Source organism: Seriola lalandi, unplaced genomic scaffold (assembly GCF_002814215.2).
Source record: "Seriola lalandi dorsalis isolate HSWRI2012SDOR001 ecotype SW California unplaced genomic scaffold, Sedor1 jcf7180002054883, whole genome shotgun sequence".
NCBI lineage: Eukaryota > Metazoa > Chordata > Actinopteri > Carangiformes > Carangidae > Seriola > Seriola lalandi.
The window spans coordinates 804,339-818,113 of NW_019525658.1; the positions used below are offsets into that span (position 1 = coordinate 804,339).

Below are 13,775 nucleotides of genomic sequence, written 5' to 3' on the forward strand. Positions count from 1 at the left end.
ACAGGCAGGACTGATTAAAATGCTGCCCTGCCCAGTTTTTCTTTACCTCCCTCTCTTTCTCTCTCCCTCCATCCCTCCCTGAATCCCTCCCTCCCTCACACCCCCTTCTCCTCTCCTGTCTGCAGCCCAGCCCGGGCAGAGTGGTAAGCTCTCAGCCTCCAGCTGGCTCCTGTCAGTGTTTGACAGGAGGAATGTAGTGCTGCAGTCCCCTCTGCTCCGTCTGCCCACTAGCGGCAGGAGAGAACCCAGGAGAGGTGCTGCAGGTTCAGGGCTTCAGGTGGACCGGGGCCTGATACACCTGGAGCCACTATTAATCCTTTATTAATGTTTTCATATATGTTAGTCGACGCTGTGTTTGATTATTTCACATTTGATTTATTCCCTCTAGCAAAATGTGAATCTGAACTTATTGCAAGACAATTTCATTATATTCGGCTCTAGTATGTTTCACTTTGCTCTGGTGTTAATGGTGACAAAGAAATTTGAGTTCTGAGATTAAAGTTAAAATCTGTAACTTCCTACACAAACATACCATACCAACAAACCATACACAAATATAATATATGACATATGTGGCATATGTGTATCACATATATACTGGATATACTGTATGAAGATATGCATTTATAACATATATGAAATGCCCACAGTAAAAATTTGTGTATGTGTAAGTATTTGTGTACAAATTCTTATATGGTATAACATGTTGCGACCATATATGTTTATGATATATATTTAATTCATATATGCAAGTTCATTAAAACAACATACATATAAAATTCTATATGTTTAGGTACTCATCTCATTAATTTTAAACTCTACTGTTTATATCAACATATACTGACAGGCTTTGGGATGGATATATATTTATGTAACATCTGTCTACAATATAAACATACATACATAAACATACATATTTGTATATGTCAGTATATGAAATTGTTCCAGCTTATAATTCATAAGTTTCATATACAATTTTTACATATCTGTTTTTATTTTATATGTGCATATACAGTATGTAATATATAGAAAAATTCAATGTATGTACATTTGCATATGGGTTTTTCGCATTAGAATGTCTGAAAACAACTAAACCTATGTTCTATATGTTGTTGAGTCGTGTTCGTACATTATCACAAATGTTTCCATCAATTCTCAAACCATGTGGCCGGGGTCAGCCAGGACTAACGGCCTTTTTTATGGCTCTAGCTCTGTCTCACGATGCTTCCCAACCTGTTCCTGTTTTTCAGGGTAAGGGACCCGAACCAGCAGATAAATGAAAGGGCTCAAACATATCCTCTATGATCATGTGTCAGTGCTGTGTTTGTCTGACAGAAGCTCAACATTGACTTCTTTTAAGTCACATTTTTAAGATTCACTTTTTTTGTGATTCATCATAAATTAACATGGAAACAACACATTGAGTATATTAAAAAAAGGCTATACAAGTCAATAGAAATTCTGTATAAATCTAGCGATACATCAAATTATAAGGCCTTGCATTTAATCTACTGCTCACTTATATTTTCCTTTATAACTTATTGTGTGGAAGTCGACCTTTAAAACAAGTATAAATTCAATTATTTTACTACAAAAACGAGCCATACATATTATTAATAAAGATGGTTACTATGATCACATAAATCATGCATGCATCATCATCATAAACTTATGCTATGAAATTGAATGATTTAGTTTATTATAAAATATTGTAAATAATGTTCAGGACTAAATCAAAGTCACTCCAGACTGAGTCCATAAGGTTTTTTTCAATAGAGGAGAGTAAATCTGATCTGGGAAAAGTTTGTAAGTTTATTGAACAAAAAGATTAAAAGGGATTAAAAGGAGACGTGTTTCTATTGTTGGGGTTAAATCATTGAACAACAATAATACAAATTTAAATATGTCTAATTCGCTCCTGGTTTTCAAAAGAATGATCTGTAAAGTTATTTTTGAGGGTTACAAATTAGAATAATTTCCTTGTCTCAAATTATGAAACAATTCTAATATAAATTATAAAAAATGTGGAATTTCCTTTTGGTTCTCAAAAGAGTGATTTCTGAGGGTTACAAGCCTGAGCAATTTTTTGAGGTTTTTACCAGCAGCTGAATCATCCTCAGAGGTGTCCTCCTCTCCATAACAAACACACCAGGAGATTAAAACCTGTAGAAACATCATGAAGCAGTTTGACTTTAAAACTCAGATTCACTGACGCTCTTCAGTGACACAGGACAGGACGTCTCCAGCAGCTGGGAGCTGAGCTGTCTCACATTTCTTCAGCTTGTTTCTCTGATAACTTCAGATCCAGACGTCCGACGACTAAAATCCTTCATCTGGTTCAAATATAGAGCTGAAAACCACCAAGGTGTAAAAAGGGTATGTGGCTTAAAACTCGATAAAGGTCAATGTTGAGCTTCTGTCAGACAAACACACTGACACATGATCATAGAGGATATGATGTCACTGAGAGGAGACCAATTAAAATCACAGATTTCTCTTGTTTGAGAATTGATGGAAACATTTGTGATAATGTAAGAACACAACTCAACAACATATAGAACAAAGATCTAGTTGTTTGTAGACATTTTAATGAGGAAAAGTTACAGATTATAACTTCAATGTCATCGGATGTGCAATTGACCAACTTTAAAAACACAGGCTGCACCTGCTGCTCATCATGTGATTAGATTAATTTAAGGAAGTTACAATGTCGAGCGTGATATTTCTTTATAGATTTGTAAATGATATAAGACTGGACAAATGTAATGGCAGAGGGACTCATCGCTGCTGGATTAGTGTGGACCACCTCCTACACGTGGAGGTGAACCTGTTGCTCATGTGCCATACAAAGTTAATAGGGTCATATTTCTGAGTTTTCCTTTATCTTTGCTGGCTGTCAGTAATATGTGATGAGTTTATTGTGCATTGTACTGGAGGAATGAAATACATGTCATTTGGAAAAAATGCACAGTGTTTTGTATCACCTTTGTCTTCGTTTCATCAGGCTTTAGTCTCCTAAGCAGCTTTGCTGTAATCTCCCCTCCCCTCAACAAATTTCCAAGGAGACCCCTGTTTAATGCCCGACATGGTTGCCTGACATATGGCACCTTTTATTGGCTTTGTTGTTTTCCATAACATATGCCCCCTGATCCCCTCCTCTCCTACACTCTGCTGTGGCCTGAACGTCTTGTGGCTAAAAATAGGACGTGTTCGCTGTTGACTAAAGCTTTGGTTGAATTCCTCGCTCCTCAGTCCACATCTTAATATTGCAAGGGTTGAGCTTTTGGTGAAGGTCCTGTTTTGAGTGATGCGGAGACAAATCTCCTCTAATCAGGAATTGATACTTTGCCTGATCAAGAGGAATGATCAGCAGTACTGAGCTACTGAGGACACTCATTTCAGTTCAGTTTAGTTCAGTTCAGATCTTTATCATCACACAGAGGACAGATCTGTTTCCAGTGACGCAAACATAACAGCAGTTCAAACACAATAAAAGTTAATGGTAAAGTCTAACAATTATTACTAATTCTGTAGGTTTTTTACTTTATATATGGATTTGACTTGTAACGTTAGGAAAAGCAGTTTCTAATATACTGGTATTTGAATTTATCATATTTTTTGTGCATGGGCTTTATTTCTATTATCAATTGTCCAACTTGTCATTTTCTTGTTGGTCAGTCTATAAAAAAAAAAAAAATTGAAAAATGCTCATCACAAGTCTGACCAACAACACAGTTTATCCTCACACTGGCAAGAAACATTGCTGGTCAACATTAGAATATTTTACCAGTCACCTGTTGCCATGTTACCCAGTCACTTCCTGTTGTGCCAGACCAACAAATCAATAAAAGGAATCTGTAAAATAACTTTCTGTCAGGTTTAAGACCTTTCATCCGAGTCACCAGTAAACTTTGTCGTTGTTTCAGTATTCAGTATTCAAGTCAAAGTAAGGAAGACTAACAATAGTCTAGTAAACTGATTTATGTGTTCCTGTTAGTTGCTAACTTTAAGTCATATTTTTCTTCTGATAGCCATGTCTTTAAAGTTCACCCATAGTAATGGGTGATTCAAACATGCAGACTAATAGACCGCTATTCACTGTGAATGAGACCTGGTCAAACACCACCCATGGACCTACAGAGTTCTGCAGGCGTGAGTACTGAAACCTGGAAATTAGCTGCAATTTATCACTTCCTGTTCCTAGGTCCTGAAGTCTCTGGTTCTTTAAATGGGTTTTTGGTTAAATGGCTGAAATAAAGTCTGTGTTTAACACAAGCTCAAGACATTTTCACATTTTATTCTATAACAGAGAATCAGACAGTAAAAATCTCAGTCCTGATTTCTTTAAGGTTTTACATCCCGGTTGCTAACAAGTGTCTAAATGAGACTACAGAGGTTGTCTGGGACGTTAAACGTTGTCACGTTGAACATGAAAACCGATCTACTCACCAGTCCACTTTTACAGCCTTGTTGTAGTGAAGAGGTCAGAGCTAAATCAAACTACAAGTTGAAGTTTAGTGGTGGTGATGGAAAGTCATGTGACCGTGGTGTAGTTGGTTTATAGCCTAACATTAGCTTTTTACTTCTGCTGACTGTATCTAAGCTTCAAACATCATAAAGTAGTGTTCATTAGTGAAGATGATCCTGTTGACCCAAACCTGTAAGGATCATAAACTGTTATATATTTTCTCTACTAATCCAAAAGACAATGGAAAAATCCCAATGATTTTTTTGGGAGGGTACCAGGGCGAAGCTAACATCTGGGCTAGCCTAGGAAAATGTCCCTGCAGCACTCTATAGAGATTAAAGACCCTCTGATAAAAATCAAGTGTTTAACCATGTTAACATCCATATGATGTTTTTATATAATAAAGACATATGATGAGTGAAATAATCATCAACACCATGACAGAGTGTTTCCACCTTGAACTGCAGTGAACCAATGACCAAAAACAGATTCAGACAGCCAGGGTTTCATACGTCAAACCTAAGGAACCAATCCTGTCATCCTTGAACCCTGAACAGCACTTCAGGGGAAAGTAGAGAATGTTTCAACTTCATGCAAATCTCTTCTGACACACAAACTACATCGCACTGCCAAGCTCACTGACAACAGGCTCATGCAACAGTTGTCAGGTGTGAAGGTCTTGTCACTGTAGTGACATGTTAGAATGTCCATAGGAGAAAAAGAGCACGTTGATCGTCTGCACAAGCAGTTGATTACAATCCATTGTTATCTTTTATTGTTAGATGACCTTGAGTGATCACAATTATGACTGGAACAGAGGGTGAAGTGAGGTGATGTAGTGAGTGACAAGTTCTGTGTTAGATAGAGTTTGGGGTCGATGGATAAATCAACGAAACACAGAACTTTCTTGTTTGAAATCAATAGTCATCATTGTTTCTTTTAACAATGACTGGTAACCATCACCTTAACTTACTCGGTTCATTATTGTAACCATGATGATGAAGATTCTCTAACCTTGAGGGACTACTTTTTTAACCCAAACCATCATCTATCCCTAAACCTAACTAGATGTGACTGATCCATAACCTTAACACATGTTTATTAATGTAACTATGGTGATGAAGATGTGGTATGTCCGGGAGACAGGTCATTTCAGAGGGTCAGGACAGATGACCTATGAGGTAATTCAGGTGGGAGGAGTTAGTGGAGGAGGAAGAGTGATGGGGACAGGACACCACGCTGTGGGCTGCTGGTGAGGGAAGATGTTTTGTTATGAGATAAGAGAAGATGAGGAGATACGAGGTTCCTCCTACCTGTGAAGCCACTCGGACACACACACTGATAAGAGTTGATCAGATCCTGGCAGCTTCCTCCATGTTGACACGGAGCAACCTCACACTCATCCACGTTGACTGAGCAGTTGTCTCCTGCAAGAGGAAGAAACTGATCAAAGTCACATCTACTGTTCGTCCTCACTTCACCATGAGAAGCTGAAGCTCTTCTGTGAAACCAGCTTACCGGTGAACCCGGGCAGACAGTGGCAGATGAAGCCAGCAGCTCCTTCATATGTGAAATTGGTTGTGTTGAGTTCATGAAGTATCTCGTAGTTCAGGACATCTGATCGCTGGAAACACTTGCCACCGTTCTCACAGGGAAGGCGCTCACACTCGTCTACATCCACCTCGCAGTTATCTCCCTCATAACCTGGACAGACACACACACACACACACACACACACACACACATTCAGGAAATGACACCAGTGCAGCCACAGTCAGCATCATCATCGGCCAAAACAGTGACGTGATGGTCGGACTGGGAAAGAAATTCAGGCCTGTTTGGTGCTTGAATCATGTCAGGAAAAAGGCAAATTCTACCCTTCTGTTGCCACCAGACCTTGAGGAGTTTTGTCCGCTTGAACACGCACACAATAGACTGTCATGCACACCCCGAATGACAGGCACAAAGAGAGAGAACCGGATAAGAATGGTAAAAACTTCTGGTGCACCAACAAGCGGCTCACTAGGATTTTTCCCCACTCATCCCGATGACCAGTCAGACTACAGGAGACTGAACATGACTGACTATAAATTATAGTTTAGACTAAATGCGACTCTCCAGCTCTGACACGGCATGAAAACAAAGTGTGAAGATAGAGTAGGTACTGTATGTCAATGCCAGATTATAGTTTGACAAACGTTTTTATGCCTCCGCACCAGTGACAGACAGAGCCATTTTGTTTTCAGGTTTTACGTCCATCCGTCTCGTTCTCGTGGACACGATATCTCAGTGTCTTGATGGAACTTTTTCAAATTTGGCACAAACATTCCCTCGGACTCAAAAATAAACTGATTAGATTATGGTGGTCAAATGTCAAGATCACGGGGACCTCACGTTCTTGTGAATGTGAAACGCCCTGAGGCAGTTTTCATCACTTCTGTCATTCTGACCTAACAAAACACGTTTAGCCATAACTCATGAATTAATTCACTAATTATGACACAGTTTAACTCAAATGTCTATAAGAATAAAATGAAGTGATAACATTTCTTCGTTTTTTTAGCCCCCCCTCTTGTTCTCTAAACTCAGATGAACTCTTTTGTGGAGTTTGATTTATATGTGGGAATCCTCCAGCGACCAGAGGACATTCATCTCACCCCGTTCCCCCTGTGAGAAGGCCAGGATGAACACAGGCTAACCAATGACAGGTGCTGCACTCGGTCTTCAGTGATCAAGCAGAACTCTTGATCCATGGTGACTTCTGGTTTACATCAGCTCTAGTGTTGAACTGTACCTGGCCAGCAAAGACACTTGTACTGGTTGATTCCCTCCAGGCAGCTGGCTCCATGTTTGCAGGGGTCAGATGCACATTCAGGAATATCTTCCTCGCAGTGGTCGCCGACAAAGCCTGTCCCCTCACAGTCGCAGTCATAGCTGGGAAAAAGCAGAGATGCAAATGAGCCTGTCTCAGTCTGTGATTGTCAACACACTGTCAAATAGATGTGTAGATTCTTTGTGTGATTCTTTGATTTCTTGGAAAAATCAGTAATTTAATCAGTGGCTCATTCTCTAGTGGAGGAACCGAGATGACAGGATAATAATACACTTCACTTCTTAAGATACACTAACATGAAACAAACATGTCTCCTGGTAAAATTAGTTGTTTTCATTTTTTGATTCTTTATCTGTGACATGCTAAAACATATTGCAACAGTAACACAAGGAGAGAGGACCCATATAAAACATACTTAGCTAACATTAGCCACTGTAAGCTACTGATCATACCAGACAAATGAATTTAATCCCTGAGTGTACTGAATTGGGCAAAGATGTCAAATATAACATGCTTCATTCCCCCTCCCTCCTCACTCCCTGCTGTTCCAACCAGCTTTACTACTGCACCAGGTATTATCAGCACCTCAGCCCTTTAATGACTCATCACAGTGACTGACAGTGGATTAATTCTTATCCCTGGTCAACTTTAATGTGTCAGGCTGACACAACACACTACTGCATGACACATCGGCCTCAGCAGGCTCAACACGAGACACATATACATTATATACACAGATGTAGAGACAGGTACAGCAGCTAGCACCAGAATCTGTTGTATTAGTTTTACATATTAGATCTGAGGATGGGATCAGTCAAATTTAATGTATGTGTCTATAACCTATAGCCAATAACTGAGCATTTGATCAAATTCCACAAAGTTCACAGTATTGAGTAGAGATAAAACAGGTCTAGCTAAATTACATTAAAAATGGCAAACTATTGATAGAACCTTTTAAATTTGAATTATCAGTATGACTCACATTAGATTCTGTACGGCATCAACCAGTAACAACCTCCCAGACTCATGAGCGGCAACAACGTGGCTTTGTTATGTCAGTCAAAACATGGCGGACGGCAGTCACAGTGATCCTCCAGAGATTTTTCTAGCACACTTTTTGTACCAGAAGTAGCAGGTAAACAAAGACTTAATTATGTTAAATAAAATTTCTTTGTTTTAGTTAAACCCTTGCCTTGGTCTCAGAGGCGTACGGTGGCCCTGAAAGCTCAACACTCTGCAGCTTAAGAAAACACATACAAACACACAAACCAAACACATTTAGAAAACATCGTCTGAGCTGCAAATACTCACGTCACAACACAAGTGTTTCCAGGTGACACAAGCGTGGGGGTAGAGCACATACCCTGAAAACATAGTCCTAACCACAGCAGCCGGGTTCAAGTCCGATCTGTGGCCCTTTGCTCTGAGTCACCATCTCTCTTTCTCTCTTGCTATCATAATTGAGGCAAAAAAAAAAAACTTAAAAAGAAACAGGTGATGAACCCGACTGGGACGCACTTGTTGTTCATTTAGTGTCCCCTGGAAACACTTGTGTTGTGTTCTGAGTATTTGCAGCTCATGTGTTGTCAGACTAATGAAGATTTTTACTGAAGTTGTTTGTGTTTTGTCTGTTTACATGTGTTTTCTGGAGTTGCACTGTGTTGAGCTCCAGGGCCCCTGTACCAAAACCTTTTCACATGAATCTGGAGTCAAACTAACTATAGAATAATAAACTTGTTAATCCTGGTGTCAGACATTTCTAAGAGGAAACAATTTAATTTCAGTCTACTGATTTAGGATGAAAATTGGCACTTGCACTTTTATCAAAGTTCAACAGCTCCTTTGTTTTACAAATATGAAGTTTCAGGTGATGAACATGAGATCAGGTGACAAACCTGGCAACCTAAGCTGTGCAGGTCTACAACTCACATATCGGTCTGTTGTATGTACAGTTTAGGTATGAGTAACTGTTCATCCATCAGAAACAATGTATGTGCTGACAGTGTAAATATGCAGGTGTGTAATCCTTACCTGTTGACTCTGTCTATGCACCTGCCCTCATTGAGACAGGGCGCGCTGGCACACTCGTCGATGTTGACCTCGCAGTCTCGGCCCTGAAAGCCGACCACGCACTCACACTTGTATGCGGCGACGTAGTCTCGGCAGGTGGCGCCGTTCTGACAGGGCTCCACCTCACACTCATCAATCTCCACCTCGCAGTTAATCCCTGATGGGAACAACGGCAGAATGACAGTGGGCCGAGGCAACAACGCACAGATGCAGCACAGTAACAGTGTAGCTGCTAGGAGCTCAGCTGCACACACACAACAGCAACACTTAAACTGCTTAAACAGAGCCATGAAACTTCTTCTCATGTAGGAAATGAGACATGGTGTAAAAACTCGACACATCTCACTCTCTATACAACAGTAGAAATAAAGCTATGTAGCATGTGTAATGTCTGCTCACAGGGGGAGAAGCCTGTATTTGTCTGCTTGGCATTGTTATCAAAAACAGCCTGATGGGAAACTGACATGTCACTGATGGCGTCACAGTTTACACCCCCTCTTTAACTCTCCCACACTACAGGAGAGGTAGTGTCTGCATTTTGTATGTCACCTGTTGCCTTCAGGTACAGAGTTCAGGTACAAAATTGCAAAAATTCTCTCATAAATCCAGTGCAGTGCAGGTGGTGACCCAGTCTTCACAATGTAAAGTATGTAAAATCACTTGCCTCTCCTAAGGTTGTTTATATAGATGGAAAAAATCTCACCACAAAGAATATGAAGCCAAGTTCCAGACTGGGGCAGATCAAACATTGAGCTCAACCTGTTTGTTTAGTTTTGTTTTACTTTCACGTGAACTGTCGACATTTTAGTGTTCAACAATTACAGTCCTCCATCCCAGTAAATCACAAGAGGTCGCAAGATTCATCTGAGATGTTGCAAGAGCAACAGTAACACCAGTATGGTTAAGATCATGGTTATGGCAAATAAGATATGATTATTTTTAAACAGCATAAAGACAACAAAGGTCTGGATTACAGTTAACATAAAGACAAATGTAAATGTCTGCATCAGGACACAAACACTGGTCTCAAACTCCTATTTAATATAGGCCTACATTTAATTAGGAGTCTGCACCAAATTAAAGTTAAGGTCAAATTATTGATTTCCATTTATTCTTACTGATTGATATTTCCAGCCAGTCATCACCATGACACACTCTACTGTCTTACCTTTGAAGCCTGGAGCACAGTCACACCTGTAGTGATCCACCTCATCCACACAGGTGCCGTTGTTCTGACAGGGCCGGGAGGCGCACTCGTTGATGTCCAGCTCACAGTGGGAGCCTTGAAACCCGGGCACACAGAAACACTGGTAGGCGTTGACCCCGTCTTTACAGATGGCTCCGTTTTGACAGGGCTCGGACTCACACTCATCTATGTTCTCCTCACAGTTGGGCCCCTGGTACCCGGCAGCACACTGGCACTGGGGCCCAGTGTCAGGGATGTCCATACAGGTGCCTCCATTCTGGCAAGTGTCCTCTGAACAAGTGGTCACATTGTCCTGGCAGTTGTCCCCCCCTGATCCGATGGGACAGTGGCAGGAATATCTGTTGATCCTGTTGACACAGAGGGACTTGGTGCCATTGCAGGGGCTGCTGTGACACTCATCTACATCCTGGGTGCAGTTGAGTCCCGTGAAGCCGCTCGGGCAGTGGCAGGTGAACTCATCGGTCCCAGGTTTGCTGGTACAGTTGGTACAAGGAGCCATGATACAGGGATCATACAGCTCATCGCAGTTCTTACCCATGTACCACACTGGTCCTTTGGGGCACAGGCACACATAATTGCCAAGGTGGTCCAGACATGTGGCACCATTGTTACAGGGAGCTGAGAGACAGCTGTCTGCTGCCACTGTGCACAAAAGACCTGGAAGACACAAGAGACAATATGTGTCTATGACTATCTCTCTTACAGGTCTAAATCTCAAACTCTCAAACTGGAGGGACAGAGAAAGTTCTTCATTGCCACTAATTCAGACTCTGTAAATTCATCTTAATGTTAATGTTATCAAATTCTTGTGCATATACTGCACACACCTATCTGCCCCAAAATCATATACTTAATACAAATTAGCCTCTTAAACATATGAACATGAGCACTGGTGTTGTGTCTATGTGTTTATGTGGGGTTTTTTTCATGTCTATTTACATGCATCATTCTGCCCATTTAAAAACATCTTGTGTATAAGAATGTTCTGTGTTTTGTTTATAAACAAATCTAATGCCATTAGATTTGTTTATTTATTTGTTTACATCTAATGCTATTAGATTTGTTTATTTACAGTGGGCGACATGGAAGACATGGTGACTGAGAAAACATGAAGAACATAAAGCATAATAGAGACAGACCGTTGATAAGACTGGATTCGGTAAGGTATGTTGTGTGGTGTGTGTTTGCAGAATGTATTCTATTTTTTGATGCTCTTTATTTGTTAAATTGCATCATACCCCCCACCAAAAAAAATAAAAAAAATAAAACACATGCACATACTCTATACTATATATACATACATACTCTGATTAAACAAGTAAATTTAGCTTGATAAATAAATTAAGAAGAGAGAAAGAAAAAAAACATAAAAACAGGTTTAGCTCATTTTAAACTCCCTTTAAGACCCCCCCCTCCTCCCCTCCTCTTATTCCTTCCTCCTTTCTTTCCTCCTCTCCCTTTATTTATTTGTTTCTATTATTAATCATATTTTTATATTTGTTTTCTGGATCCTCTTCCATCTCATGCCAAATAGTTTTGCTAGATCCCTAATACTGTGATTTATTTCCATTTTATTAATTTCATTAATTGTGTCCTTCCATTTGCTTCACTGTGCTGCTTCTGTTTTCAGACAGTGTTTTGTTATTTGTTTAAGTTGCTGCTCTTAATATTCTGAAAAGATATTTCTGGGTTTGTTGAGAAAGTTGCTGTAGTGTTGTGCCAAGTAATAATTGCTCAGGCTGCAGACCGTATTCTAATACATTCTCTAATATTTTTATATCTACAATAAACAAAAGTACTTTAGAGTGGTGTGAATGATGTCCTCAGTTCCTCTCAGCTCCATGGAGCTTCTCAGCCTCTCTCAGACCACTGCATTGGTTTTATGGCTCTCAGATTTACTGCTTGGTTCACTATCACTACTCTCATTGGTTCATTCATTCTCTATTCTTCAGTTCCAGTAAAAGCAGGCCTCTGATAAACTCACTACACACTACTTGCCCAGTTCTTAGTGGTGGAGACCAAACACAGAGCTAAAAGGAGAGTGAATATTGGATTTCATTTAGTCAGGTGACCAGAAACATGACTCCAAATCAATGTAAATTTAATGTAATATTCTATATTGTTTTATTGTTATTTTGTAATCCAGTTTATATTTGTTATTAAATGATGAGGTCTGGGTGTTTGACTGTTTGGCTCTCACAATTTAAAACATTACATAGAATATTTATATGTATGTATATATATTATATAATACATAATAATACAAACTGACAACTTCAGTTTTCTTAAATCAATATGTATAAGAATAAAGATAATGGTACATATTTTAAACTTTTACCAAAAGCGTGACAGATACACAACAGTGAATGAACTCCTCTCTAAGCTGTAGTAAACTGAGCGGCTGACACAATGTACTGTTCTGCCCTGTGATTGGCTGTATGACTGTGGGGCTTATACGGTGGGCTAACTATGACTCCAACGCTTTATAGGTGCTTACATCAAATCGGGTGATGAAGAGTAACAAGCCTCCAGACTTAGGATCACAGCAGATGGTGTTACCAGTAAACTTATTACATGATTGAGCTATAGCAGCTGTCAGTGTTGTCAATGAGCTTCTCACTCACTATTGTTTGTACACAGTTTAGGCTCTAACAAGTAGACTTGTTTTGGACACTTTTAAGAACTGCCCACCGAAGAAATCCCATATCTGTTTAAATGTAACTTCATGTAGAATATCTTCAGCGGTTTATACTGTATTCCTATGCACAAGTTCAGCAGAGTGAATCAGAAAGCATTTTATTATGGTTTGCAGCTTTTATTGATAAAATTTGGAAAAATTCATGGTCTGTTTTTTGTTTTGCTTGTTTGTTAAATGGTATTTTAACCCCTTACTATACTGTACATCCTGTGTTTAGACTATACTGTACATCCTGTGTTTAGACTATACTGTACAGTCAGACAAGTCTATATAGAGTGACATATATAATTAGCTGAGGTTGTACTGATTCTTACATCATCGTCATGTTCGCTGTCTCAGTTGATGCAGGAAGCAGGAGCTTGCCGGCCTGTGGGTCAGACAGTGACGTACTCCAGCAGCTAATAACCAACATGAAGCGAGAGGAGTAGTAAACCAGAAGAGCATCCAAGTATTGATTGACGGCTTATAGCTCTCTCCCCTGAGTTTTGCCTTCTCTGAT

General features: G+C 39.8%; 1 protein-coding gene across 1 annotated transcript in view; it reads right to left on the reverse strand.

The window, feature by feature from the left end:
• LOC111647902 (protein crumbs homolog 2-like) overlaps positions 1-13,775 on the reverse strand; it is a 39,271-nt gene that overhangs the window by 18,446 nt on the left and 7,050 nt on the right. The window contains exons 2-6 of the mRNA XM_023397595.2: positions 10,540-11,235; positions 9,333-9,528; positions 7,263-7,402; positions 5,987-6,172; positions 5,782-5,895 (exon numbers count right to left, since the gene is read on the reverse strand). Coding sequence (XP_023253363.1) covers positions 5,782-5,895; positions 5,987-6,172; positions 7,263-7,402; positions 9,333-9,528; positions 10,540-11,235 — 1,332 coding nt within the window. The remainder of the gene's footprint in view (positions 1-5,781; positions 5,896-5,986; positions 6,173-7,262; positions 7,403-9,332; positions 9,529-10,539; positions 11,236-13,775) is intronic.